The sequence below is a fragment of the Pezoporus wallicus genome, unplaced genomic scaffold (assembly GCF_028554395.1).
Source record: "Pezoporus wallicus isolate ANWC-B61680 ecotype Strahan unplaced genomic scaffold, APGP_CSIRO_Pwel_v1 contig_749, whole genome shotgun sequence".
In the NCBI taxonomy this organism is placed as follows: Eukaryota; Metazoa; Chordata; class Aves; order Psittaciformes; family Psittacidae; genus Pezoporus; species Pezoporus wallicus.
This window is the reverse complement of record NW_026641327.1, coordinates 51,356-77,570: the sequence shown is the minus strand read 5'-3', so window position 1 is coordinate 77,570 and position 26,215 is coordinate 51,356. Positions and strand designations below refer to the sequence as shown.

Below are 26,215 nucleotides of genomic sequence, written 5' to 3'. Positions count from 1 at the left end.
ATCAGAGAGAAGTATTTGTGAGGAAGACAATGGAGAAATCAGATGAGATCTGATAATATATTGGGGGTTGGACTAGATGACCTTTAAAGGTCCTTTCCAACCCAAACTATTCTATGATTCTATATTTGCCTATCTGGCGAAATGTAATTTTACCACCTCTTCTTTTGTGGTCTTGGCAAGAATACTCTTGTTCCATTTACTGTCAATGAAAAAGAAGCTAAACAGATTCAGCCTAGCAAGAAAGCTAAGCCCTGCTGTGAGGAAGACACATCACAGGAGCTCACCAGGGTGTAACATGATAAATGTTATGGATATGCAAATGACTGTGACTTCATCTCACAATCATTTTAATGGGACAGAGTTTAATTTCTGGGTAGAGCATAAAAGTATATCACCTTCTTCCCAACTGTTTCCACTTCTAAAATCAAGCTTACTTAGAGAGGAAGGTAACACAAAATTCTGTTTTCAGTTAGGGGAATTCCTGAGTTTCAAACTCACCAAATTCAGCCCAAAAGACATAGATTTTTTCTTCATAATATTTGCAGTTTTCATGTGTTAACTTCCAAAACCACATAACAGTCTTTGTTTCAAAAGGCTTTCTCACACAAACTGTAGGAAAATAAAGCTGACAAAAACCCTGGGAGATCATTCCTTCAAAGCACAATCTGCCATCTCTATCTTATTTCTGACAGTTGTTTATCTAACCTGGTCTTAAAAGGCTAACTGAATCATGGTGATCATGCCATTATCACACTCAATCTCTGCCACTATCATTCTCTTTTTCTTTCTTCTTGGTTTATTACCATTTTCCAATAGTTTTCACTTTGAACTCTTTATGCTGAAATAATACATAGATGACACAGGATCTGTCAAATCCAACAAATCAGTCCCTTTCTAACTCCTGTCTTCTGTGTGTTAATCGCTATCAATTCTCCCTCCATTGTTTTACATTAAGATGTAAATAGCGCCGTAAACGAAACCCACCACCTTAAATCCTCTCAAACATAAATATGATTTTTAAGGAAGCATTGAAGTAGCTTAGCCGTGCAAATGTAATGTTGCCTTCATTTACCTTCTCTAGACTTTGTTCAAAGTAATGTAATAAAGGATACATGTAACAAATTTCTTGGCATAGGTCAAACAAACCCCTGAATTTAAAGATACGTTTACCCTACAGATGGCCACATAGTGAGTGCAATAGTGAGCTGATTTTACATGACGCTTCACTGATACCATAAACGATCTCCTGCAGCAACAAACTCGTCTTCCCTGCTCTCCCGGTGTATCGGCATAGGATTCCAGAAAGATACTTAATTTGAAGACTGCATAACTTTAAAGATGGTAAAGAAGGCACGAGCCATACAACTAAGCTTTGAAGATTTATGCAAACGAGAGCTGCCTGAAAACCATCTTCTACTTGTAAACCATTTTCAGCTGAAATGGAAATTGTAAAACTGAAAAAGATAAAAAATAGATTACCGTTTTTCAAGTAACTTTGCAGGCTGGAGCAACAGAGCGGAGACACTGTCTGCCCGGGTATGTTTTGCAGAGCAGTCTACTTTTGTGGCCTGAACATAGACTAAAGCAAAATCATTCATCCATACACTATTCCTTTTTTTTTGTTCAATGCCCCACATCCTCTGTAGTAACTGCAGCATTTTTCTTCCTCTCACTGTGACTATGATCAGGGCAGACCTTAGGTGTTACAACAAAATCCTGCCATTTCATTGAAATGTGCTTAAATCTTGCAATAATTAACTAATTTTATGGTACAGTCAGCATCTATGTGGGCAAAGCCTAGAAAAATTGCATATTTATTCAGGCCCTAACATTTTAAGGAAAATATGGACCATCCCTAAAAATGAGAATCTACAAGAGCACATTTCTGAAAACTAACACATGGTATACAGAACAATTTTCTCAGTATTTCTGAAAGGGTCTCATCATGCCCTATGCAAAGATTTCCCTGGCTTCTTCTCTTTCCTTTTTAGCAGTCTTTAAGGTGGCTCCAGTCACTATAAAAAAGTGGTATACATTTATGCTCATCTATACTTCTACTGTCATTTTGACCATCATCAAAAGTACAACAGAAGTAATTATTCTGGGTAAACTGAAAATTCAGAAAAAGGGCTAATTATGTGCACATGGATTAAATGTAGAGTGGCTGCGCATATATTTGTCTAAAACCTGTGGCGGATGCCTTGGGTCAATATTGACTTAGGGATTCCTAATGTATTTTTACAACATCTAATTCTGAGAGCAAAGTGTGTGCTGCAGAGAACATTTGGTATCACAATAATTAATCTGATTTCTTAGCAAACAAACAGATCACAAGTCCATTGGTAAACATTTAAACAGCTTACAGCAAACACATTCTACATGTCATATAATTTATTATCAAGTACTCCAGACTCCTAACTATTTAATTAAAACAAAGAGCTAATCTACTCTTCTTCCACGAACCCAGATTCTTATTCGGATCTCTGAGTATCAGAATGTGAACCACTTTAAGGCATAACTTGTATCCAGATCTAAAAGCAATAAGCATTAAGAAAATGTAAGAAAATTTATTTGGGCTGAAAGAGAAAATGGCAGGCTTGAGGTTCAAGACAAATAGAAATAGACAAATACGAGGTTTTATTACTAAAGCACTTAACATTTTAAAACATCATCTTCAACATGACTACTTTTTCTCTAATTAGTGATAGATATTTTCTTGCCAAACAAATTATTCTGATAATAAAGAGTTCCATGAGAGGCATTTTGCATCACTCGGATGTGAAAACAGATTAGAGCACAGACATAAGCATTTGTAAGCAAACACATGCTTATAATACCACACCTGTTGGAATGCCATTGTTTTAGCAGGACTTCCACCTTTGGAAGACTCTTTCTATATTAAGAATAAAATGATATTCAAACTTCAACGATACTTGGTGAAAAAATAAAACCCCCCAAACATTCAAACTTCCAAATAAGAGAAATATCAAGTGGATTTCTTATTTAACTTCCTAACACCTACACTAAAAAAGCTCATTAGCACCTTCCATTCCTAAAAAAAAGACACCAAACTCCAGTTCTGCCCCCTGTCTAATATCTTTGCTCAATCAGGATTAAGTTCTTTCTGAGGCCTGGGTTGGGGTTTTTTTATTTTCAGTCTGGTCTAATTTCCCACAGGAGTTAGTAAGGCATTGCAAAAAACACAGGAACTTACAGTATCAGAATTATGAAATACAGATGCAGTCACTAAAGGTTTGTTCTAATGACAAAGTCATGTCCCTCCTCCGAACAACATCTATGAAAACAACAAAAAATGCCTCTCCTGCTGTCCGCAGACTTTGCCAGTACCACATGTTATAACCTGTCTTGCTATATCTGCTACATAATCACAGATGCTATATCTGCACCAGTAAACATTACAGTGCAGATGTGGTCTCTGCGGGGTTTTCTACTGATAATTTTCTTCAGCTGTGTGCCATTCAGCAGTGTGAAAGTTGATGTCTGACATTAGCTTTTGCACTGTTTTCATCAACACCTGCATTTTTTCCAGAAAAGGATGTAAGATTCCCAGTATGTTCTGTTATGGGTGACTATGCATGAAGTCACTGGGATGATGCCATGTTGACGAATGCATCTGGTATTTCCTCCTTGTGCATCTAAGATATTTGCACACGAAAGCAGTAGCCCAGATGTTATGTGGTTGGTCTAAAACTATGCTTTAGAATTAACATCATTCCTTATTGCAGTTCCTGTCTTCTAATTTAATAATGTAAGAGGACAGTTTCAAAAGACCAGTCTCCAAACTTTTGTTTATTCAAGAATCCTGAAACATTTCTGAATGTATTTGCCTGAAAGGACACAATGAGGAAATCCCTACCTTTTACGTGAACTAAAGCAACACCTTGTACTTGTCAAATCTAGCTGTCAAATATATGTCTCTGTGAAGATCCATCCCTGAGGCAACCAGTACCATCTATGTGATTTAATTCCATTAATCTCACAAGTAATTTTAATACCCTTACCTGAACTGTTCGTCCTGCGTTAATGTGTTCTTCGTGCAATCTGTCCCAGAGCCTGCATCTCTGATACTAAAATAAAGGAAAACACTCCATATAATAGTTATTTTTACCAACCGGCTATGCAGGAAAAAGGTACCTTTAATAAATAATCACTTTAATTTTCCAAGATTGACATTAAAGAAGCTGAATCATAGGCATTTCCACTGCAAAATCAGAGAGGTAAATGGCAATGTACCCCCATGGTGTAATCACAGGAAATGAAGTTAAAACTGAAAGCAACAGAGATAAGGATGCCATGTCTTACAGTACTGCTTTTTAAGGATTGCTGTATATCACCAAAGAAGTTTAGGGCAGCGTGCCAAAACCCTTCCTTCCTGTAGTATGATGGCAATTGCTTTCACCTAACAGAAGCTAACAAAGTTGTAGCTCTTTTGGATAAGCATACATCTTATTCCCTCTTTGGGAGTGAAAGGCCATTCAATCCATGGAATGTGCTTTAGAAAACAAAAAAACCTCTGGGGGAAACATGGAAAGAAAAAAAACCCAACAAACCAAGTATAGAGAAATGATTATTTTAAGAATGTAATTTTTAAGTCTTCAGAAAATGTTGTACAAAAGTTGGACACTCAAATAGTTGAGAAGCAATGACAATGGATTTATGGTAGCCACTTTCTCTGAACAGGTGTACTCAAGGTCAAATTTCATTATATATTGATTTTATAGTTTCTTCAAACAGTGATTTAGTAGATTAATTGTTTGGACTATCTCTGGAACCAAAGGTTTAAATCAATATTCATGAAATGAGGTTAGAGATATTGGCTTCATCATAAGTAAATAATGTTGCTGCTCTAAGCAATTTGACATAATTAGTGTTTTTTGCTTAAAAGTAGCCTGTAAAATAAACAGGATGAGATTTTACAAAATTATCCTTTTACCTCTGGGATGTTTGGTTTACATGGCTGAAAGTTAATTTTACAAAAAGTATTTTAGAGAACACCATTTAAGGCACTGATGCTGACAGCTCAGTACTGTAAGACATTTGTGTAGCTAAAATGCATGTAAAAGATACAAAATACAAATTATCATGGAAGCATTTCAACTAAACCACTGCTAGTGTTCTGATAATCTAAAATTATCTAGAGACAGATTTCAAATTCCCATTGCCATATTTCTATTCTTACTGTCTCATAAACCTACCAATACAGTAAATTTTGGAATATTTATAGTTCTTCAAGACAGAAAATTATTTTAAAAAAAGAAAAAAAGCAATAGAAGCTTTAAAACTTTAAGAAGATTACACTGAGTGTGGACTTGTAAAAATCAGACATTTAGGTACTATTTTATACTCAAATGTATTGCTTCTCAGAAATGTTTGCGTCTTCTATTTTTTATCAACACAGAGAAATTCTGAAGTCTTCAATACTGCTGAATACTTTCTGGTATAGTTACCAATTGTTTATTTACAGGTTTTATTCATAGTTACTTGCTTCTAATATTTCTTTGAATTAATAATTCAAATATCAAACCTGCCAGGATTTACACTGTCTAGAGATGCAGCAATTTTTAACAGCATTCTGAATTCACAAAGACAAATCTATATTAGCTGTTGTTACCATTTCTTGCTTTCATAAAAGTGATCTAGAGGAAGCACTGTTGACACTTTAAGAACTATATTTACAATTACTTACAGATTTTTCTGATATGCAAATTTTATGATGTTGACTGAACGCATAATTCACACTGGTACCAAGAACCTGAAAATCTCAAGATATGTCCAAACCAGATACTTTTAGATTGCATCAAATTTACATTCAAAATATAAAATTCAACTACTCAGTAAAAGCATCTTGGTATTTGGTGTCACTGAGCACCACTACAGAAACACCACAGTCTGTACTGCCCATAATTAAACTCTGGCTAAGCATGAGTTTCTCTGACAATGCTTTAAACAAAGTGTTAGATCAGAACTAACCTAAAGACTCATTTTATCTTGAGTGCTAATATTTTCCACATGTTCTTTAAGACACAGAAAACCATCCTTGCAATGATCTCCTTTTCTGTCAGCAAAACAGGAACGCCTGATGCAAATGAGTTGCTGGGCCAATAAAGATTTCAGTTGTCCAACACGTGGCTGACTTAAATGGACACATTTCGCCCCTTTCCTGACACCATGGCAACACTATCTGGCTAGATACAGCTTTAATCATTCTTTGTTTAATTAGGTAGAAGATTTCCAGCAGGATCAAAGAGTAACCACCAGGTTCTGCAAAACAGCAGTTCCCAAAATCATGTCTCACACTGGATAAGTACTAGACAGGTTAATAACTGATAATGTCTCTGTTTCTCATTGCAGCACCCAATGCCTTTTGAAGACTCTTGATAAGGTGTTTATATAACATAAACGAGAGAGGTTTTACATATATGGACAATACTTAGCAAAGAATCTATGGTACAAAGTTACACTACTGGGAAAAAAATACAAGCAGTGTAACTCTTACGCCTATTCCTCAGTTGTCTCTCCCTAACTACTACCTTACATCAAAAGCTTTTCTTTACCTTCAATGTGCAATAAAACCATTTGTGTATCACTAATGTGCCCTTGCTAATCACTTCCTACTCTGCACTGGCAGGTCAGCTCCTGCTCAACAGACTAGCTTTTTCCAGTGACCATCAGTTTGTTCCTCTCACGCAAGACAGTAGCTTTTTTTTTTATGCCACCCTTTTGTGGGTATTTATTACTACATGCCTTTATTTCTGGATGCCTTCCTCAAGACTCTGAAGAATGGTACACCTCACTGTTCCACACTCATTGATGCTGTTGGTGTTAACTGGAGTGCTGCCCTGAAGATGCAATTTTAAACATAATTTTAACATAAGACAACTATGGACCAAAAACTCTACCTTTCTGCAACCAAGAAATCCCTCTTGGTAGATCACAGCAAATGCATATTGCCTCCACGAGCAGTTGTGCAACTTCTGGTTAGAGAAAGAAGGGAACAACCTAGCTACCAAGACTGCCTCTATTTGAACCGAAGAGCCTGCATGGAAAAGCTATTATTATGACACTCTCCTCTAGGCTCCTGTGAACCCTGTCCTATTTCACATTATTCTTCACCAGTTGCCCTTAAGGGCATAAACTTGATAGTTTGCTATCTCTATGGCCCCTGCTAGGTATGGTCCATGCACACTGCGAGATGTACACACTGTTTCCCGGAGGCTGCCCACCGCTCCAGGGCAACTGTAGGTGTAATACTGACTCCTCGGTACTCTAGCTACAACGCAAAGTAAGTCAATTAACTGCTCTTTGCGGAAAGAGCTGGAGAACAGAAAGCTGCTCCTGGCTACTACAGAACAGGGCTGCTGCAAATTGGCTGATTCCAAGGCAAAAATACTGCTGAATCAGCTGGCATTTAGGTAATGAATTATACAAATATGTAATAATAAAAGAGTAAATAACATGCTGTGACTGAAAAAAAAAATTAGATCATCTCATTTAGAAGTTATTGCTTCAGGCAAAGAAAATACTTTTCAGTTGGTGAATATTGCAATTCATACCCTTATTGTATCCTTAACCCTCACCAGGAAAGAGTCAAATGATTATTTCCCTCCATTAGACCTTGCAGCCCCAAGTCTTTCTCTATCCCAGTTTTATTCTTGTCCCATGGTCAGACACCATTCTGCACTTTCACCTTCCATCTGAGGTACTTACTCACAAGCTCCTCCCACCCAACTCTTTACCCTTTATTTACTTGAGTAAGGAAGAGTTTCCTCTTGCACACAAGTAAGTGAAAGTAAGAGGATGAAACAGTGGGAACACAGAAAACTCACCTCCCTGTTTCCATTCTCAGATTCAGGACCAATCAAATTAGCAACTCCAGGAATGAGTTCTGCTAATTTCTAAGTACAAGAGCATGTCTTGGTGTTTTTACCAAGAAGATTTAACAATCTTCAGCTGGCAGAATTCAACCAGTATCTACTGAGCACTTGCAAACCACTTGTTTTTTTTCAGAATCATACCTCTTGGCCAAAAGAACAGCAGATTTTTAGAGGCACAGCAAAACGTACAGCCCAGATAAAGACGACACCACAGAAACATCTCAAGTGTTCCAACACAACGTCAGTGTGTTCTTTGAAAAGGAATTATCTCTAAGCTATCAATCACTAACACTTAGACTAAGCATTTCTTACTAAAAGAAATATCTATCACTTGAACAACACATTATTTCCTGACTGCGTTCTCAGAAAAAAAATACATGGATTTATTTTCCTCCTCCCACAACCCCAAACTACTTGAGGCAAAAACCCGGCATGGAAAATCTCATCCAAAAGGTTACCCACTTACTGAAGTTACAGTAAAGTTATGGCAGAAGTTGTGAACGAATGACAGCAGCAAAATGCAAAACAGTTTCAACAATACACACCCACACACCCTTCGGACCATAACTTTTAGGAAATCCAAATCATATTTACCTATTTTCTTACACTTCCTTCCTTCACAAGGTGCCAAAAAATGTAGACGGTTGTCCTACACCATCCAGATTTACATATACACTTGATTTTACACATTGTGAATAAGCCTGATCAAATTAATACCATGTAATGCTTTTCAGAATCATGTCCAGAACTGAACAGAACAACAGGCACTCACTGTCACTGATTTTTCTGTGGTGACAGATATGTCCTGTATGGTGATTTCAAAACTTCCATCACTACATTGATATTATGACTGTCTGTTTCTGAATCACTTTCTTCCTGCTTTTTATGTGTGCCACCTGTTTCAGTAAATCCCTTACCACTTTCCTCAACAAAACAATTTTTCTCTTTCCACAGGCTACATCTATACCAATAAACATGGACTGAAAATGTTTCAAGTCTGAAATCTGGTCATCTGTGCTGTTAAAATGTCAGAACTGACCCTGGCCATGATAAACAGCTCTCTCACAGAGAAAATTCCTGAGAATAGCTAAGGACTTAAAACAGAACAGAGGCTATTCCCCATTAGCAACGTGAATGCAGCCACCCTGTCTTGCAGAAAATGAGGATTAAATAATATGGACATTGGGCATTTCATGCCAGACAACTGTCCTGGGCACTTTTATTTTAGCAGTACAGGCACTGCCACAGTCTATGCAAGAATTTAACTTGGAAACTGTTCCGGGTTCAGCTATAGCAGTAATTTTTCTCCTTAGTAGCTGGTGCAGTGCTGTGTTTTTGAGTTTAGCCTGAGAACATTGATAACACTTATGTTTTGAGTTGTTGCTAAGTAATGCTTACTCCGATCAAGGACTTTTCAGTCTCATGCTCTGCAGTGAGGAGGGGCACAAAAAGCCAGAGGGAAACAGAGACAGGACACCTGACCCAAATGGGTATTCCACACCACGGCATATCATGCCCATATATAAACTGGAGGGAGTTAACTGGAAGGAGCAGATCCCTGCTTGGGTCAGGCTGGGTGTTGTTTGGGGGTTGTTGAGCAATTGTATTGCGCATCACTTGTGCTTATTGGTTATTATTTTCCTTTATCCCTTCTAGTTTTATATTCTCTCCCCTTATTATTTCCCTTACCACTATTATTATTGGTGGCAGCAGCAGTGATTTGTGTTATACCTTAGTTACTGGACTGTTCTTATCTCAACTCGTAGGAGTTGCATTCTTTCAATTCTCCTCCCCATCTCTCCAGGAGCTGACAGGAGGAAGTGGGGGAGTGAGTGAACTGCTGCGTAGTTCTGAGTTACCGGCCGGGCTTAAACCACGACAGAAGCGTATTCAGTTTCACTGCCAACTGTGAGCTATTGTCAACAAGAAGCATATACACATGCTACAATTTTGATACAATTCTATTTCTATTTACTTAAATAATTAAATCTCCCTATTTCTCCCAATTCCGTTTAAATTATATTGAGAAAAAGATAGGTATTCACAGTAAACTACCAGAATAGTTGGCAGCAAACCACTGTGACTTAAAAAATAAAGCAAGCCTATTGGGCTGCTTTCCTTACAACAACTTTTTAGCACAAAATAGTAATGTTTCTCTTTCTCACTCTATAGACTAACTAGTTACTATAAACATAAAGACCCTTGTATACACTAAATTACCAGACAATACAGGTTTCATTTTTAGCTAAATTAGAATTAAAGCATTTCATAATCAACTTCTCATTGAAATCTCTCTATATAATCTTCCAGCATGATTGCTTCTATACTGTAAAAATAACTGTATTAGTAAAAAGTGAACACTAACCTTCTCAATATTTATTTGGTGTTTTCTTAACCTTTCCAAATCTGTTGGAATTGCCACTTTAATGAATTTCTGAATGGCAGGTTCAATTCGACGGAGTTTAACTTTTTCGTCATCTTCAGACATCCTAAAAGCAGCTCTCAAGTCAACACTTGCTCAGTGTACTTTCACCAGGGTAGAAAGCCCTAAAAAAATACATTAATTACAGGATTACAAAAATGTAGTATTTTAGCATATTTTTTAAAAAGAAAGCCAAATAAGAGAAATCACTCTTTGCAGTATTAACTACTTAAAATCTGGACACTGTATTTGCATTTAAATGTATTATTTCCATTCATTTGCAGGCTTTGGGGATCATTTTCATAGACGAAACTTTACATCAACAAAAAAAAGCTAATAAATTAAGGCAGACACAAATATGCTTTGCAGCATAATGATAGACGGAAGCCTTTGGAAAAAACTTCAAATTAGTTATTTTTCTTGCTTCTATCTATGGTGTGAAAGCACAGGGGAAAGTGTTCAAGTTTTTCTGAGACATGTGATTCCTGCAGGCAGAAAGAATTTGAAGGCAGACACCAGCTGATTGGCACTAGGTCTCTGAACCCCTCAAAGTTCAGTCACAGCCCTCACTGGTAGGCTGGAGGGAGGATATGTACAAATCTCACTTACCTTCAAAGGATCCAAGGGATAAGCATGTTCCATCAGGCCAGTGAGAATGCTGAAAGCACTTCTGGCAAAGGGAAGATTTGTTTCTAGAGGAAAACAGGAAAACAATTCCAGATTACTCACCTTTCCCCACACAACTGCAAATAAAACAACGTTGTATTTTTTCTGAAGAACAGAATGCTAATAGAAGAGTCTTCTCCTTTATCAATCCCACCCAGCAAAAAGACTGAAAATTGTGGAAAACTGAGTATTTAGTGAGAGTAGACCAAGTTAGGGGAAGTCAATCTTTAGGGTTTCACTGACACACCTTTTACTTTTTGAAAGCATCAGAAACTATTTCATCAACTGACTTTCCAGCCATTGCTAAATCATCCCTGCTTCAAAATATAATGACATACTATCAAGCAGTCTTACAAATCCCATTCTAACCAAAAGCATTTAATATTAATAGTTCTTTTTTCAGACCTTCAAGCAAACATGCAGTGGGTAGCCTCGCATTTTTCACTATGTAAAAAGAACTTTAATCCCTTTGTATTGATTTGCTCTTTCCACCATTCTAAAAACAGTAGCTTACATGCAAGATGATAAAAAATACATTGGTTCTTCTATTACACCTTGGTCACTACAGTCCCTAACACTTTTGAAAGAGCCACTTGTATCTCAAAATTGAACCTCATTCTCAGCCTAGAACAGACTCTTTTTGCTATGAGCAAAAGATAAAAAGCAGCATACTCCAAACTGCAGTACCTCCTCTTGGAACACACATTTCATCTCCTGACAGCTTATACACTAATCCACTAGTTTATGAGCTAGAATTAATCAAAAAATGGTTCCTTAAAGATACTGAGTAGCCATGTCTTGCTCTTCTTTAACACTGAATCACCTTGAACAAGCAATGACAAATTCTTTAAACTTACCGCACATGAACTCACAGAAACCCACAGCTCATTCTGTCTTTGAACAAATACAGCAGAGATTAAGCTAAGTCTTAAGTTTGTCACAAATCTTTAATGACACCTAGAGATTGATAAGTCAAAAGTGGCAGTTCAGATGACACATAAACTGGACCACAGTGGAAGCAGAGTTAATATGACCAACAGCCATGTCTTGAGTAGGTGATCTGAGTAAACAACAGTTTTAAATTCAAAGATTTGGTTGCATGCAGGGCTCTGGATAGTCATTTTCTTCTACTGAAAAATTCCCAGACAGTAAACTACCTTTCATGACAATGTCTACAAACCTCTTTAAGGCACTACTGCTTAAAATTCACTGCACAGTAAGTGTGAGAAACTAAGAAATACAAAAACGCCTCATATTCTCATCAGGTCTCCTGCTTCATGTTCTCTCAAACAGTACAGTAGCTTTTGTAACAAAAATTCTAAGCCATATATTACCAGTAGGAAAATATGCAAGGTCTTACTTTTTTTAAGTTCATATAATATGTAAATAAAATTAACATCACAAGTTTTTGTCACCATATGTTCATTCCAGATACAATTTCAAGGAAATCTAAGGTTTCTTGAATACTTTATTTGGTTTGTGTTTTCCTAAGCATAACTTCAATTTCTAGAGCTATAATGCCTGGGTTTTGAGTAATCACAGAATAACATGACAGTTTCAGTTGAGAGTGATTTTCACAGGCCATCCAGTACCAGCTGCATTCGATGTGGTTGCACAGGCCCTTGTCCAGTCAAGTTCTAACACCTCCATGGATGCGTGCTCCACACACTCACTAGACCCTTCCTTCTTTGTTTGACTATTCTCCAGGTTAAGAACAAACCCAAATCAAAACCAAAAATACCTTCCTTGTAGCTAAACCACCATGTGTCCACTGCCTGTCATCCCATTGTCACGCACCCCCAAGAGAAGCCTGGCTCTATACCTTCTCCCCCCACAGCAGTAAGATGTCACCTTCCATCACCTTAAAGCTGAACAAATCCACCTCTGTTTCTCCTTGAATATCACATATTCCAGCCCCCTAACTGCCTTGCCAGTCTCACAGGTGCCAAATGGAAGGGAAAAGTCACTGTCAACCTACTGTCCCTCAGCCACATTTGCAAATGCATAAAACATAATGCAGTTGTCCTTCTCTGCAACAACACAGTCAGGCTCATATTCAACATGTGGTCCACTACAACACACAGGTCCTTTTCTACACAGCTGCTCTCCATCAAGTCTTCCCACAGCCTGTCCCAGTCATCAGGTAATTCCATCCCAGCTGCAGCAGTTTCTTGTTGCCTTTGCTGGAATTTATGAAGTTGCTATCAGCTCATTTCTCCATGTTGTCAAGATGCCTCTGAGTAGCAGCCCTGTCCAGACTATTAAATACTCTCCTCAAGTAAGTGAAAAAAAAACCTGTTCTCAGCTTTAGCTTAAGAAGATGTCCTGCATTCAGCTCTCAGTTATTTTTCTCCTTCCTAGTAGCTGCTGCAGTGCTGTGTTTTGGCTTTAGTCTGAGAACAATGCTGATAACACACCAATGTTTTAGCTGTTGCTCAGTAGCACTTACCCTGATCAAGGACTTCTCAGTCTCATGCTCTGCCAGTGAGGAGCGGCATGGGAGGAGGGGAAGAAGCAGAGACAGGACACCTGACCCAAACTAGCCAAAGGGATATTTCATACCACAGCACGTCATGCTCAGTATATAAACTGGTGGGTGTCACCCGGAAGGCTCAGTTCGGTGCTCAGGTCGGGCTGGATATCGGTCAGCAGACGGTGAGCAATTGCATTGTGCATCACTTTTGTTTGCTGTTTTCTTTCCCCTTCCCTTTTTAGTTTTGTATTCTCTCCCCTTGTTATTTCCCTTATCATTATTATTATTATTGGTGGTAGCAGTAGAAGTTTTGTGTTATACCTTAGTTACTGGACCGCTCTTATCTCAACCCGTGGGAGTTACATTCTTTCGTCCCTCCAGGAGCAAGGGGAGGAAAAAGGTGGGGTGAGCTAGCAGCTGCGTGATTCTGAGTTACCATCTGGGCTTAAACCACAACAGTGGGGCATGAAGGGTTGAGATAAAGGGCTTAAACCACAACAGTGGGGCATGAAGGGTTGAGATAACGACAGATCTGACCAGAGTGTGTCTAATCATATTTGTGACAAGCATTCACTGTTTCAGATTAACAATCACTCATCACAATGTTGATTTATTTGCTCTCAGAGTTGTTGCACTTGATCTCGGAGTTTCAGCGTGTTGTACCTTACTTACAGCCAGTACTTGCTGTTTTAGTGTTTATCAGTTTTGGGGCCTGAACTAAGGTCATTGTTTCACTGTACTTTATGATAATGGCTTGTGATACAATAGAATTATTGATCATGAAACTGATCTGGTATGCATTCTCAGCATGGCCATCACCTCTATACTTTGGGAGGCATGTAATGGAATTAATAATTACACTTCTTTTTTCCCCCCCACAGGGGGCCAATCTACGAAGGAGATATTCTCTCGCACCTCCCACTCCCCCACTAGGCTATTTACAATGGCATTTGAGAATTTTAAAGGTTTTGGATGTCTTCTGAGTACCCTTGAAACCTGCCTGCTGCTTGTGCTGGTGATCAGCTTGTTGCTGCATATGTTTTACCCATGGCCACGCCACCCTGAGAGCACTCGATCTTGTCCAATCTCGGAAGCTAAGCAGGGTCAGGCTCAGGTCTTGTCTAAGGTTAAACAGCTATCTAAGAATACCACCAAGAGATCTTCCCCGAGACTGGACAGTCATGAGTGGCAGGGTGTGTGGTATTGTATGGGCAAGCACTTAAGACAGTTGGCCCCTCCTGTGCATTGGAACTTCACTGCTGAACAACTGCAAAATCCAGAAAAATTAGTAGAACACTTAAACGAGGTGTGCTGTCGTCCTGGCAATACCAGAGAGGAACAAATCACTGCAACGTGCTGGGGCTTGGCCTATGCCTACAGAGCCCTGCTCTGTAAGGAGCAGGAAAGAGATGTCTCTGGATCTGATGGCAAAGCAACAGACAACACAACTGCTCCATCCCCAGAAATCACTCCAACCCCACTGAAAGACACTGCGGCGACTGCAACCCCACCGAAAGACACTGCAGCCACTCCAATGCCAGCAGAAGGCACTGCAGCTGAACCAAAGGACCAATCCGTGCTAGCATCAGTTGCCTCTATAATCAGGAGGAGATGCAAAAAAAAAGCAACTCGTGTAGTGAGGGAAGATGAAGACTTAATGCCATTACTAGAGGGGGCAACATCTGAACGAGAAGAAGACGAGGAAGACGACGAGGAAGACGACGAAGACGAGGAAGACGAGACTTATCAATTCCTGTCACTGACTGAGTTGCGGAATATGCGAAAAGATTTCACCCGTCTTCCAGGTGAGCACATTATCACCTGGTTGCTCCGGTGCTGGGACAAGGGGGCCGACATTTACAAACTAGAAGGTCTGCAAGCCAAAATGCTAGGATCACTTGCTAGGGAAGGGGGAATTGACAGAGCAATTGCAAAAGAGAAACGAGTCCTCAGCCTTTGGAAGCGGCTCTTGGTAGCTGTGAAGGAAAGGTATCCCTATGAAGACGATGTTCTACATCACCCAGGCAAGTGGGCCACCATTGAGAAAGGCCTCCAGTACCTGAGGGAATTAGCCATTCTAGAGGTGATCTATCATAGGCTGGATGCCAGGAATGCATCCATAGATCCAGATGAAGTCAAATGTACACAACCCATGTGGCGGAAATTTACACGAAGTGCGCCACTATCATATGCCATCTCATTGGCACTGGTCTACTGGAGGGATGAAGAGGCACCAACAGTGGATGAAGTGTGTTGTCAACTAGGTAACTAAAAAAGTTAGATGAAACCATTTATAGTTAGCTGTCCTTGACTATATTCAGTGTGCAAGGTATTTTGGAAAAACAAAGAAATTGTGGTATTGTGGAAAAACAAAGAAATCGGTCTTTTTAAATGCTGATGGTACAGGCCTGTTAGAGGTTATCTTCTAAGTAAAATACTATCAACTTAATACTCAAAATTCATGCACCAAAATTCAATTATATTTCAGTGACAGAAGTAACACTCATCCAGAAGAGATGAAGATGCAGATGCAGAATAATTTCCTGTCAACTGTGTTATTAAAAACAGAAGACCTATCCAAAGCATACTTTAGCAGCATTACCAAAGTATTAGATAGTTATAAAAATTATCTATCTCTCCCTTCCTAATTATTTATGCCTTACGGAGACTGGCCCCAAACTGAAACTGTAATTGTGAAGTAAAATTAGCATGTAAGAATGCCACTAACCTGACATTTGCACTTGATATGAAAATAACCTGATTCTTACTACTCTTATCCAGTTTGTTCACCACGTGTCCTTGAAATTATTTAAATGTATTTTCCATAAAGGATTAGTCCACATGCTCTCATTAGTAAGCAACAGAGCAAAATAATATGAGGAGTTCCACTATTTGGACCTTTGCTTTAACAAATAAATGGGTATGTAAAGCAAACAAAATTCTTCAAAAACAAATCATATCCTCTTTCAGTTTTTGAGGTCCAACCAGCCTGTACTATCTTATTTCATTGTTTCAAATATCAAATAATTCTAAGGTTTAAACGAATCTTAGGGCATCCAATTCAAAATGGTGAACTGTGAGTTTAATTTAATTCAGACACTAACACAAAGTCTCCACTTACTACATAGTGGTGTGAAGAAAGCACATAGTCACGTAGTTGTAGTCCATCAAAATTTAAATTATAGCTTGTTATAAATTTCAGTAAATGCTGTTAATACACATCAAAGGTAATACTCATAAACTCTGGTTAAACTGCTGAGTATCCTCCATTCAAATAAGGTGGGAAAAATGAAAAATAAACCTGAAGAGTTGTGCTTGCCCAGGGAAACACGATGCAACACGTATTTTTTATTTCAATTCACTTACAACACTTTAGACAAGCACTAACACTAGAAAAAGTACTTCCAACATAGATGCCTTGTTTTTAACGGTTGTAAGGCAAAAAAGCTTTTTCCTTTTCTCCTTGTAAATAAAATCAGAATACGGGTGCTAGAATGTAGGCTTAGAATAGGTTTCTCACTAACATATTGTGAAACACTTCTTAGAGTAGTACTGGCCAGAAAATTGCAGTGACTGAATATTTACTATTGTTCACTTGGCCGAGGTCTGTAGTTAGTGAGGAGCATGCTCCTGTGGCAGGCTACAGCCAAACTGTGCTTTGGGTCTGAATTACATCTTTCTCCTTTAGCTGTAAAAGGAGCCAAAGGAAAACAGTTTTGTTAGGCTGAAATAAGGTGCTGTCACCAGCCCTAGCGTGTATGCAAAGTGACATGAAACTACTCAGTAGGATGAAAAACTGCACATCGGGGCTCAGAAACAGACTTAGCATCTGTAGGTAGCAGGCTGTGGCTCCTAGCAGATCTGTGTGCTGGGGATCACCCAGCAAGACAAAGTTGATCCAGCCAAGGCAGGAGCACACAACTGCACTTTGAGAAACCAGAGCATACGACAGGCATTTTGTGTTGGCATTATACGTTTAAACCAGCTGCAGGAGGGCAGAAAATACCTAATGACTGACACATCAACATTGTCTGAACAAACCTGAACTGGTGGAATGAGTACGTAGCAGACTGACACCTGCAATTAAGTGGCTGCAACACAGTTCAACCTGCCATCAGAGCCCTAATAGCAATTCTTCTATATTACTGAATTATGCCTCTGGTCTCACTCCAGCAACCAGAAGGTTATGGAGGCCTGCCCTTCCACTGTCTCTCCCCTGAAAAGCAAAGGGTGTGTGCACAGAGCAGACACATAAGAATAATAAAGGTTTTAAGTCTTATATCAAGATTTCAAGTGGACTGTACTAGTTTCTAGTTTCTTTTTCCTGACTTACAATTTAAAAAGCTTGGGGAATGCTGGGCTAAACAACTCCTCACACTGTGCTTTTACTAAGAAGAAAGAATAACCCAAGCCGGTGTGTCAGGTTCTGGTTCGGGTCAGCCCTCCGGTGGCACCTCAGCCTGGGCCTCCCTATGATCAGACCGACGCCCCCAGCCGCTTTCGGGGGCACCCACACGGCCGGGACAGCACCAGCCACCGCGCCGAGCTCACCGGCCCCGGGCGCCCAGGCGCCGAGCGGGAGAGAAGCCACCCTCCCCAAGCAGGACCGGGGAGCGGAGCGACCCCACCACCACCACCACCACCACCACCACCACCACCACCACCACCACCACCACCACCACCACCACCACAGCGCCAGCCAGCCCTCGGCCGAGGGACGCGGGCCTGTCAGCGCCGTGAGGACCCTGCCGCGGCCCTCAAGGCCGAGGTGAGCTGGCGGCGGCCCCGCCGCGGCCCTTGCTGAGAGGCCGGAGCCCGGGACAAGGAACCGGCGCGCCGCTCGCCGCCACGGGCCGCGCTGTGGGTTCCTACCGGCGGTCACGGCCACAGTAACAAAGTCCAGGGTACGCCGGTCGCCCGCCAGGCCCTGCCGCCCCTCTCGCCTCCCCGACGGGAGAAGCGAAAGCGAAAGCAGCCGGGCGGCCACCGGTGGCGGCCCGGCAGCCACCAAGCCCTTCTGCCCGCCCTGCCAGTTGCCCGCTCCCTCCGTTCCCTGCTGCTCCAGCCCCCCCCCGCCGTGTGCTCCCGTCCCCCTCGACCGCCCGCGGCCTCTCACCGTGTGGCGGCAGCGGCCGAGATGACGACCGCGGGACGCTGTGCGGTAGCCGGCGAGCAGGGCTTCCCCTCAGCGGGAAGCGGCCCAACCCCCGCCCGCCGCACACAGCCGCCGCGCTCGGGGCGGTTTGCCTCATGTTTATTTCCCTCCGTGACTCTCGGTGAGGGGCGGGAAGGGGAGGAGGGAGAGGAAGAGAAGAAGAGGCTGACTTGGGCAGGGGGGGAGTACCTGGTGTCTGGGATAAGGGATCTTCGGGGGTGAAAAGTTAGATTTCGTCTTCTAAAGGAGGGTCAAATGTTCCCACCATCATTTAAAGAACTTCTGTTAAGGTCCTCCCTGCTACCAACATTTTGCTTGCCTTGACACATAATGTAGGCAATACCAAATTGTTAGGTGAGGCCCTGGGGATAAAGGGCATCGATGTGTAAAGGACAAACACTGACCAGCCTGTGGCAGTGAGGCTTCTTTTTTCCCTCTGTAACCTTCAGTTTCTAACAGCAAGGTCCTGCACCTGAGCTCTGGGGCCCCCAACATAAGAAGGACATGGACCTGCTTGAGGAAGTCCAGAGGAGGCCATGAAGATGATCAGAGGGGCTGGAGCACCTCTCCTATGAAAACAGGCAGAGAGAGTTGGGCTTGTTCAGCCTGGAGAAGAGAAGGCTCTGGGGTGACCTTATGGCAGGCTTCCAGTACCTAGAGGGGGCCTACAGGAAATCTGTAAAGGGACCTTTTACAAAGACATATAGCAATGGGATAAGGGGGAATGTATTTAAGCTGAAAGAGGGTAGAATTTAGATTCTTGGAATACAGAATGACAGAGCCATTAGGTTTGGGAGGAACCTCTGGTGATCAGCTAGACTAGCAGCCCCCCTGCACTATCTGCATAGCTCACAGTAAGTGATTCACTGACAGTTCTGAAAAGAAGGAATTGTAACTGAAGATGTGTCAGAAATTTGTTTTTTGTATGGTGTTATTCTTGGCCTAGAAGTGACCTAGACAAAAATACTGAATCATTACTTTGCTGTTGTAAATTAAGATAAGGACAGATCACTTAAATAAACTCCTTTGAATTGCTTTGTAAGATCTCTCTTGTAAAAGTACTCCTCTGAAGACAGTCGAAGTGGAGGTTGTACATTCAAGATAAAGCCTCAAAGCCACACCTGGAGTCTGAGGGAGGATGACTGCCATGAGGCAGGGCTAAAGAGGACCTGGACATTATGCTACATTTTCAGCTGCACATGAGCTTTCAGAACAAAGCTTTTGCTAGGCATATGCTGGAGCAAAACCAGAAGAACATCAAATACAACTGGAATGGGCACTACTCTTGTTTATAGAACTAATAAAACCATTATCAAAATAATGCATTCAATGTTTGGGCACTTACACTTCAACAGGATGTTAAATACTGGGAAGAGCCCAGAAGAAAGTTATGAAAGGTGTGGAAAACGGGTGTTAATGTGAGATATTTAAAAAGCACAATCCAATGCAGGTGGAGAGGTATGTTTGCCATAAGCATACTAGTACTTGTCTGGGTTAGAGATACTTGAGGAGTAGAGGCAGTGTTGGCTTTCAGAAAACTACAAAAGAAGCAAAACTAAATATATATACATATATATAAATATATACTAGAAATATGGCATATCTTAATTGGCTGTAGGATTAAATTGTCTATGAATCTGTTTTGAAACAGTACAGAATTTTCAGTTTATGAAACTGAGATTTTTTTTTGAGGTATACTGTAGCTCAAGCATACACAGCTGCAATTTTGATGCAGAATGCATTGGCAGAGGTTCTGTGTGGTCTGATATGGAGGTGGTACCATTATGATATTATACTCAGTCTTTCTTTTCCTTAAACTTGATGACTTCAGAAGAAGACCAAGAAGTCTACATACACAGCAGCAAAAGAAGGAATAGGATCCCAAGGATATTCCCAAAAAGAAAGGGTTGGAGAGTTTATCTGAGTTCCAACAGGCAATATCTGAAGAGCTCCTGGCACATTTCATTGTGAACACAACGTTCATGCCTGACTGTCCAGTTCTACTACCACTGCTAATGTGGTCTCCCAGACAACCCAGCAGTGACTTCAGAGAAGTCCAAATTTCCTCAAGGAAAAAATGACAATGCAAAATGCCATGTCACTCATGTAACAATCATCAAAGGAACAAGAGTTCCACCTTCAGGTCTGGGAAAATACTACCTCTGATGGCAAAAGATATCTCAGAAAAAAAAAAAATAAAAATTAATGCGTAGATGGAGTTTGACTTCCTGATTACAGACAGAGTCAGACTTGTATTGCACATCTGTGATCAGTTTTGAGTGGTCTGTTATAGATCTGACCACTGTGTGTATTTCTGTATCTTTATCACAGAAAGTGTTCTGTATCACCAATAAATAATGTAGAAGAAAATCATGGGGAGTCCTAGAAAGGCAGAGAAATGTTGTACATCGACTAAGGAAGAGCTTGCAGCAGTTTCTTTTTCCACTCATAGTTTTCAGATAAATGGATTCAAGACCAGGATCCAGATGTGCCATTCACTGAACATGCACAGCTCTCTCCTCAGCAATCTTTCCTTATACACGACTCTCAAATAACTCATGCTGGGGTTGGTATTTCAGTGAGGGCTGTTCAATAAACACAGAACTTCCCAGATACTTTACGTTCCAAAGATATATCTTTTTCCCACTAGAGCATTTACAAATTCTATTGCCTTTTTCGATGCATTATTATTACAGATACACTGATTTCACAGTCAAAAATCTTGTGCTGGCAAGAACCGATAATAAAGTTTCCATTGTGTCATGGAAAACAGCCATCACTCTGTTACAGTGAATATTGCTCTTTCTCAGAGTCTTTCAGAAGCACAAATCTGTTTAAAATGAAATCCCCTTCTAGCATGCATCCCTGACAAAAAAAAAATCCAACTCTTTCAGTAACTCTTGAGAGGTATTTTGTGGAATATGTGGCAGCATTTTCTGAAACGGACTTCCTGATGTGAGTAAAATACTGTGGGTTGGTTTGTGGGAAACTATTTGCTACTGTTAATAAAAATTGTGCTGTAGTTTTTTATTGGGTGGACTTCTGATCCAATGCCCTTTTAATGTACCTTGCTGCAAAACCAACTCAGATGTGGTTGAGGATCATTTCTATAGTACCGCAGAAAGTAAGCCTCCCAAGTGGTAATGAAACAGAAGAGGTTTGTTATACAGAAACATATTTGCAGTAGCAGTAACATGGAATAGGGTGTAAAAGGAGGAGAGGAAGCAATTAGAGCAAAGCAGATTCGATTTTAAAAGAACACTTCTGTACTGGTTGCACTGGTTATTTGTGTCTTTTCCAGTGTATTCACAAGTCTCACACTGTGACCTCGATGCACGAATGGTTAACAGTAGCTGCCATTGTTCTGCCCCTGCAACAGTGGTGCAGAAAAGGCTATACAGAGAGAATGGCAGATACAGAAACTATCTACAGCACCTGGTCTGCAGTAGGATTTCCCTACTGATGAGCAGGGTGAAATAAGCATTGCTAGCTGGTGGGAGCTTGTGTTGCCATCGCTTGGGGAAGGTGCTTCTGTAGCACTTTGCCTGGGTAGCCTTAGCTATCCACTGCTGGCATAACTGAAGGAGGTAAAACATTAAAACAAATGTTTCTGGGGTTGTATCCCTACCTGGAAAATTCCCCATAAACAGAACTTCATCAAGATCCATGTTTTTTTTCTCCCAATGTCTTTTCATTCCCACTGGAGCTGAACAGGATTTCTCCTGCTCAGAACTATCGATCAGCTTTCAGTATGTGCTGTAGCAGTGGTGTATCAGATATTTTCAGTTTCATTTGTAAGGTCACCTAAGCAGTTTTACTTTACTTTAGAAGAATGTTGAGCTAACTCAGTTAAAAGGCTTCTAGTGGCACTGTCATTTGTCCACATTCATCTCTAGTTATAGGACTGAAACACATTGGCATCACTTTAATATAAATCCCTCCAAGTTATTCTAACTAAAAAACCACCTGTTTCCATACAGAGCAGTTTTACCAGCTGAAGGAAACTGATCCATCTTTTTGTTTTTTTACACAAGGCCTTAGAAATTCTGTATCAAATCTTTGTGTCATTCAAGTCAATGGTAAGATTTCCCTTAAATTTATCAGGGTGAGGATTTTGTTCTTTGTCTGGGTTCCAATGCCTCCTGACGCAAGAAAATACAAGCTGTATTCAGGAGGAAAAGGAATAGAAGGTGGCAAATCAGCTGAAGAAACATTCATTTATCCAGTTCATCTACCATACTTAACAGTAAATAACCCTTTTGTAAAATCATTCAGCCCTGAAAGAGGGATTCACAATGTCTTTTAATTGCAGACCAAAGGTATAATATTGTCAACTTTCATTCACAGTTAGTTTACATCCACATGTTTTTAAAACCATTTTTAATTTTTCTCAGTTAAGAAGGTGATTGTGGTTCTGCTGCTTCTCTAACACATACAGATCATGAGCAACTGCCTGTTCAATAAAAACTTAGGATATTTCAGAAACAAAATTTAGAATACTCACGCTCATCTGGAGTTCTTTCTCACTGGCTTGATGTTATGACTCTACTTTTCAGATTTCTAGAGTTCTCTTTGCCTTCTCTTTTCCTCTTTATGGGATAACTAGAAAGACACAGTTCAGCTTGCCAAAAAAGCTCCTTGTGCTGAGAGGTGGTGCAAATAGACATGAAGATCTGTATGCTAGCTAGTTTGGGTTATGGAATATTTATTGGATATTGTTTTTCTGCAGATAAAAAGTTTATCAGACTGTCTGATTTAAAATCCATGTCGTACTCCAAGGCTTACACCAAGATCATCAGGAATTTATCTGTCTGTATAATGACCTATTAAGGCTACTTCTGGTTTAAAGGCCATCTAACTTTGGATTGTGCCCAATAGTGGCCACAAGTGCACAGTGAGATTGGAGTAAGACTCAGACAAGCGTATGTGCTAGTTCCTCCTTAATGTCTTCAACTTGTTTTTACATTGGGGGTTTCCTGAACCAGATGTGGTTTGTTTCCTTAGTAACCCCACTGGGTCTCTCTTTCAGATGCTCACCCAGTCTCCCCTAGGAAAAAGTAAAGCTTCTTTGGGCACACAGTCCTTTGAGTCCTTTGGGTCTTCACAGGTCTGCTGCTGTCTGCTTAAAGAGGCTGGCTCTTTTGACAGTTGATTGCTGTCCAACGTCTCCATGCTACTCATTAGTCTGTAGACTTCAATTCTGGTCTACCCTGTCTTGTTTTTCAGGCTCAGCCATTCCTTGTGGACAGCTTACTCCATAACATTGACCATCCCTGCTGTTTTACTTTAGGCCTTTTCCATTTCTGATACTTACTTATTTACGTATTTATTTATTTGAATTATTAGCTGCACACAGTATTAATTTTTCCAGGCAAAATGTGAATTTATATGATGTTGTATTTTCTGTTTTGTTGTCTATTACTTTGCTAGCAGCTCCTAGTATTTCATATGTTCTCCCTTCCCTCCTCTTTTTTTTTATTAATCATACCTGAAACATTTTCCAGCAAATGTCCATTATAATCCTGAAGTCTTGCTTTGAGTAGTAATGGCCAACATAATTGTTGGCTACTTAGCTTAGGAACTGGCCATACAGTTACACTGGAAATCATTGAAGGCAACATAATAATTAAGGCAGTTGTACAAAGGAATATTTTCACTCACAAGAAAGTGGCTCTTGCTAGGAGAAGTCAGGGCGAGTCAGAAGTGAAGAGGAAGAATGGCTGAGGTATAAATCAACATCTATTGCTAGAAAGCATCTGTCATTTCTGGTATGTGGCAAGTGGTATGAAATTTTAAATGTAAGTGAAACGTTATCTTAGTAAGTCATAAAACATACTTTCTCAAGTCAGAACCTTGTTTGGTCCTGTGCTGCTTTTTTTTTCCTTCTGTCTTACACATTTTCCAATATCCATCAATTCCTTTGTATCTAGGGACCCCTCATGACCTGGATCTTTACAGTGATGCTTGCTGATATTATCTTGAAAAGTTTAAGTTGCTTCTGGCAGAATTCAGACCCTTTTCTCTGAAAACGTGAAATGAGAAGGTAGTCACAGTTAACTCCTTCAATGTCTCCTGCTTCCTGCTAGGTCATAGATGTATCAAAGCCAGGCACAGAACTGCTGGCATAAGGCAAATGGCTTAAGTTCACATTTCAAACCTGTTCCTTTCTTCCCTGCTAGACAGTTTTACTGCAGAGGTGCTCATCAGTACCCCTTGAAAAAAAAAAATGATGTTCTAGTGTCAAAGATGCAAAGCTGAAGGGGTGTCAGCTCCACTGTCAAGTCAGGTAGACCTTTTCACTACCTCACAGGCAGTATCGTGCAGCACTAAAACTGTGAAGTGCTCAAGTTCTGTAACAGTAGAGTGGAGATCCTACATAACAAATATGTGTGATCCAGAGACTAAATTCCACAGTAAGGATTGTTTTTATAAATAATGTTTGAATCTTGTTCTATTTACTTTTAAAATGGCAGTAACGCTGTGAAGCCCTGAAGTTCAGTCTTTAGAGATAAACCTACTTTAAAGTTTTGCCTCAGAGAAAGCAAGCCTCTAAAGCCTATTTTAGTTTTAAATGTAATTGAAAGTTGATTTTCTTGATGAGTACTTTGGGGTACATGTTCAGCTAGCTATGTGGAGAATTAGCTATGCAAGTCCCATTACTGCTAATGCTACTAGTAATTCCCTGCACATCACACTGAATATTTACATCTTTATTTAGTATTTAGATGAGCCATTAAAATACCAGTTTCTCACTGCTACAGTCATCTGTAATACAAAAAAAAATAAAAAAATAAAAAAATCCACAAATGTGGAAAAGACAGTTTTTAATTAATAATGTTTAATGCTATTTAAAAGATAGCATTATTACAATTTGAATTAAACCTTAAATTGCAACTAAAATGGCTTTATTTCTTACCTTGGAAATAGTAGATTCGGTTAATGTTCTTTGGGTACTGTGCATGTAGATTGTTTCCTTGTGTGCAAAAGCTCTGAGTGTCTGAGAAGCTTAAGAGGGGCATTAGCTTAATGCTCAGGTGGTACAGAGAGTGTTATTTTAGCAGTTTTAAATCTGGTGGCAAATACGGTCCACAAGGTGAATTTTGATCATTTATGAAGGGCTCTTTTCCGTGTCAGCTGCAGACAGGCAAAACACTGGGAAAAATAAAACTTTTAATTGGTGTGTGGCTGTGTTTGGCAACACACTTTGATAGTAGAGTTTGACTGGATGTTGTTTTCAGTCTGCCTGACTGCTTCATGCTGAGGGTCATCTCTGAGCTGGACAGCAGTCCCATAGCAAATAGGATGGGGGGGGGGAATGAATACAAAATCTCTTTTATGAGACTCAAAGAGAAACCAAAACAACATTTCTATGGATTTAAGTGCAAAGTCTGCTATTTAGCATTCTTTTGCAAGTAGTAGATTAGGTCTCTTAGCTGTTTCTATAAATTGTGATATTTATGTATCTATGATTATTTTAGGGTTTTATTATGAGTTTTATTGTGCCACCACTATACTTATTACTGACTTGTTCAGTCTCTTGCTATGTCTGGAACAGAGCTATGGCTCAACAGGAATAGCTGTCATCATTTTTCCAAGTGATACAC

At 40.0% G+C, this 26,215-nt stretch overlaps 1 protein-coding gene across 1 annotated transcript in view; it reads right to left on the bottom strand.

Annotated features, from left to right (window-relative positions):
* STX17 (syntaxin 17) overlaps positions 1-18,653 on the bottom strand; it is a 29,876-nt gene extending 11,223 nt beyond the window's left edge. Inside the window, exons 1-4 of the mRNA XM_057423047.1 lie at positions 18,573-18,653; positions 10,927-11,009; positions 10,261-10,442; positions 4,023-4,088 (exon numbers count right to left, since the gene is read on the bottom strand). Coding sequence (XP_057279030.1) covers positions 4,023-4,088; positions 10,261-10,383 — 189 coding nt within the window. The 5' untranslated portion in view covers positions 10,384-10,442; positions 10,927-11,009; positions 18,573-18,653. The remainder of the gene's footprint in view (positions 1-4,022; positions 4,089-10,260; positions 10,443-10,926; positions 11,010-18,572) is intronic.
* Between the last annotated feature and the right edge of the window lie 7,562 nt (positions 18,654-26,215).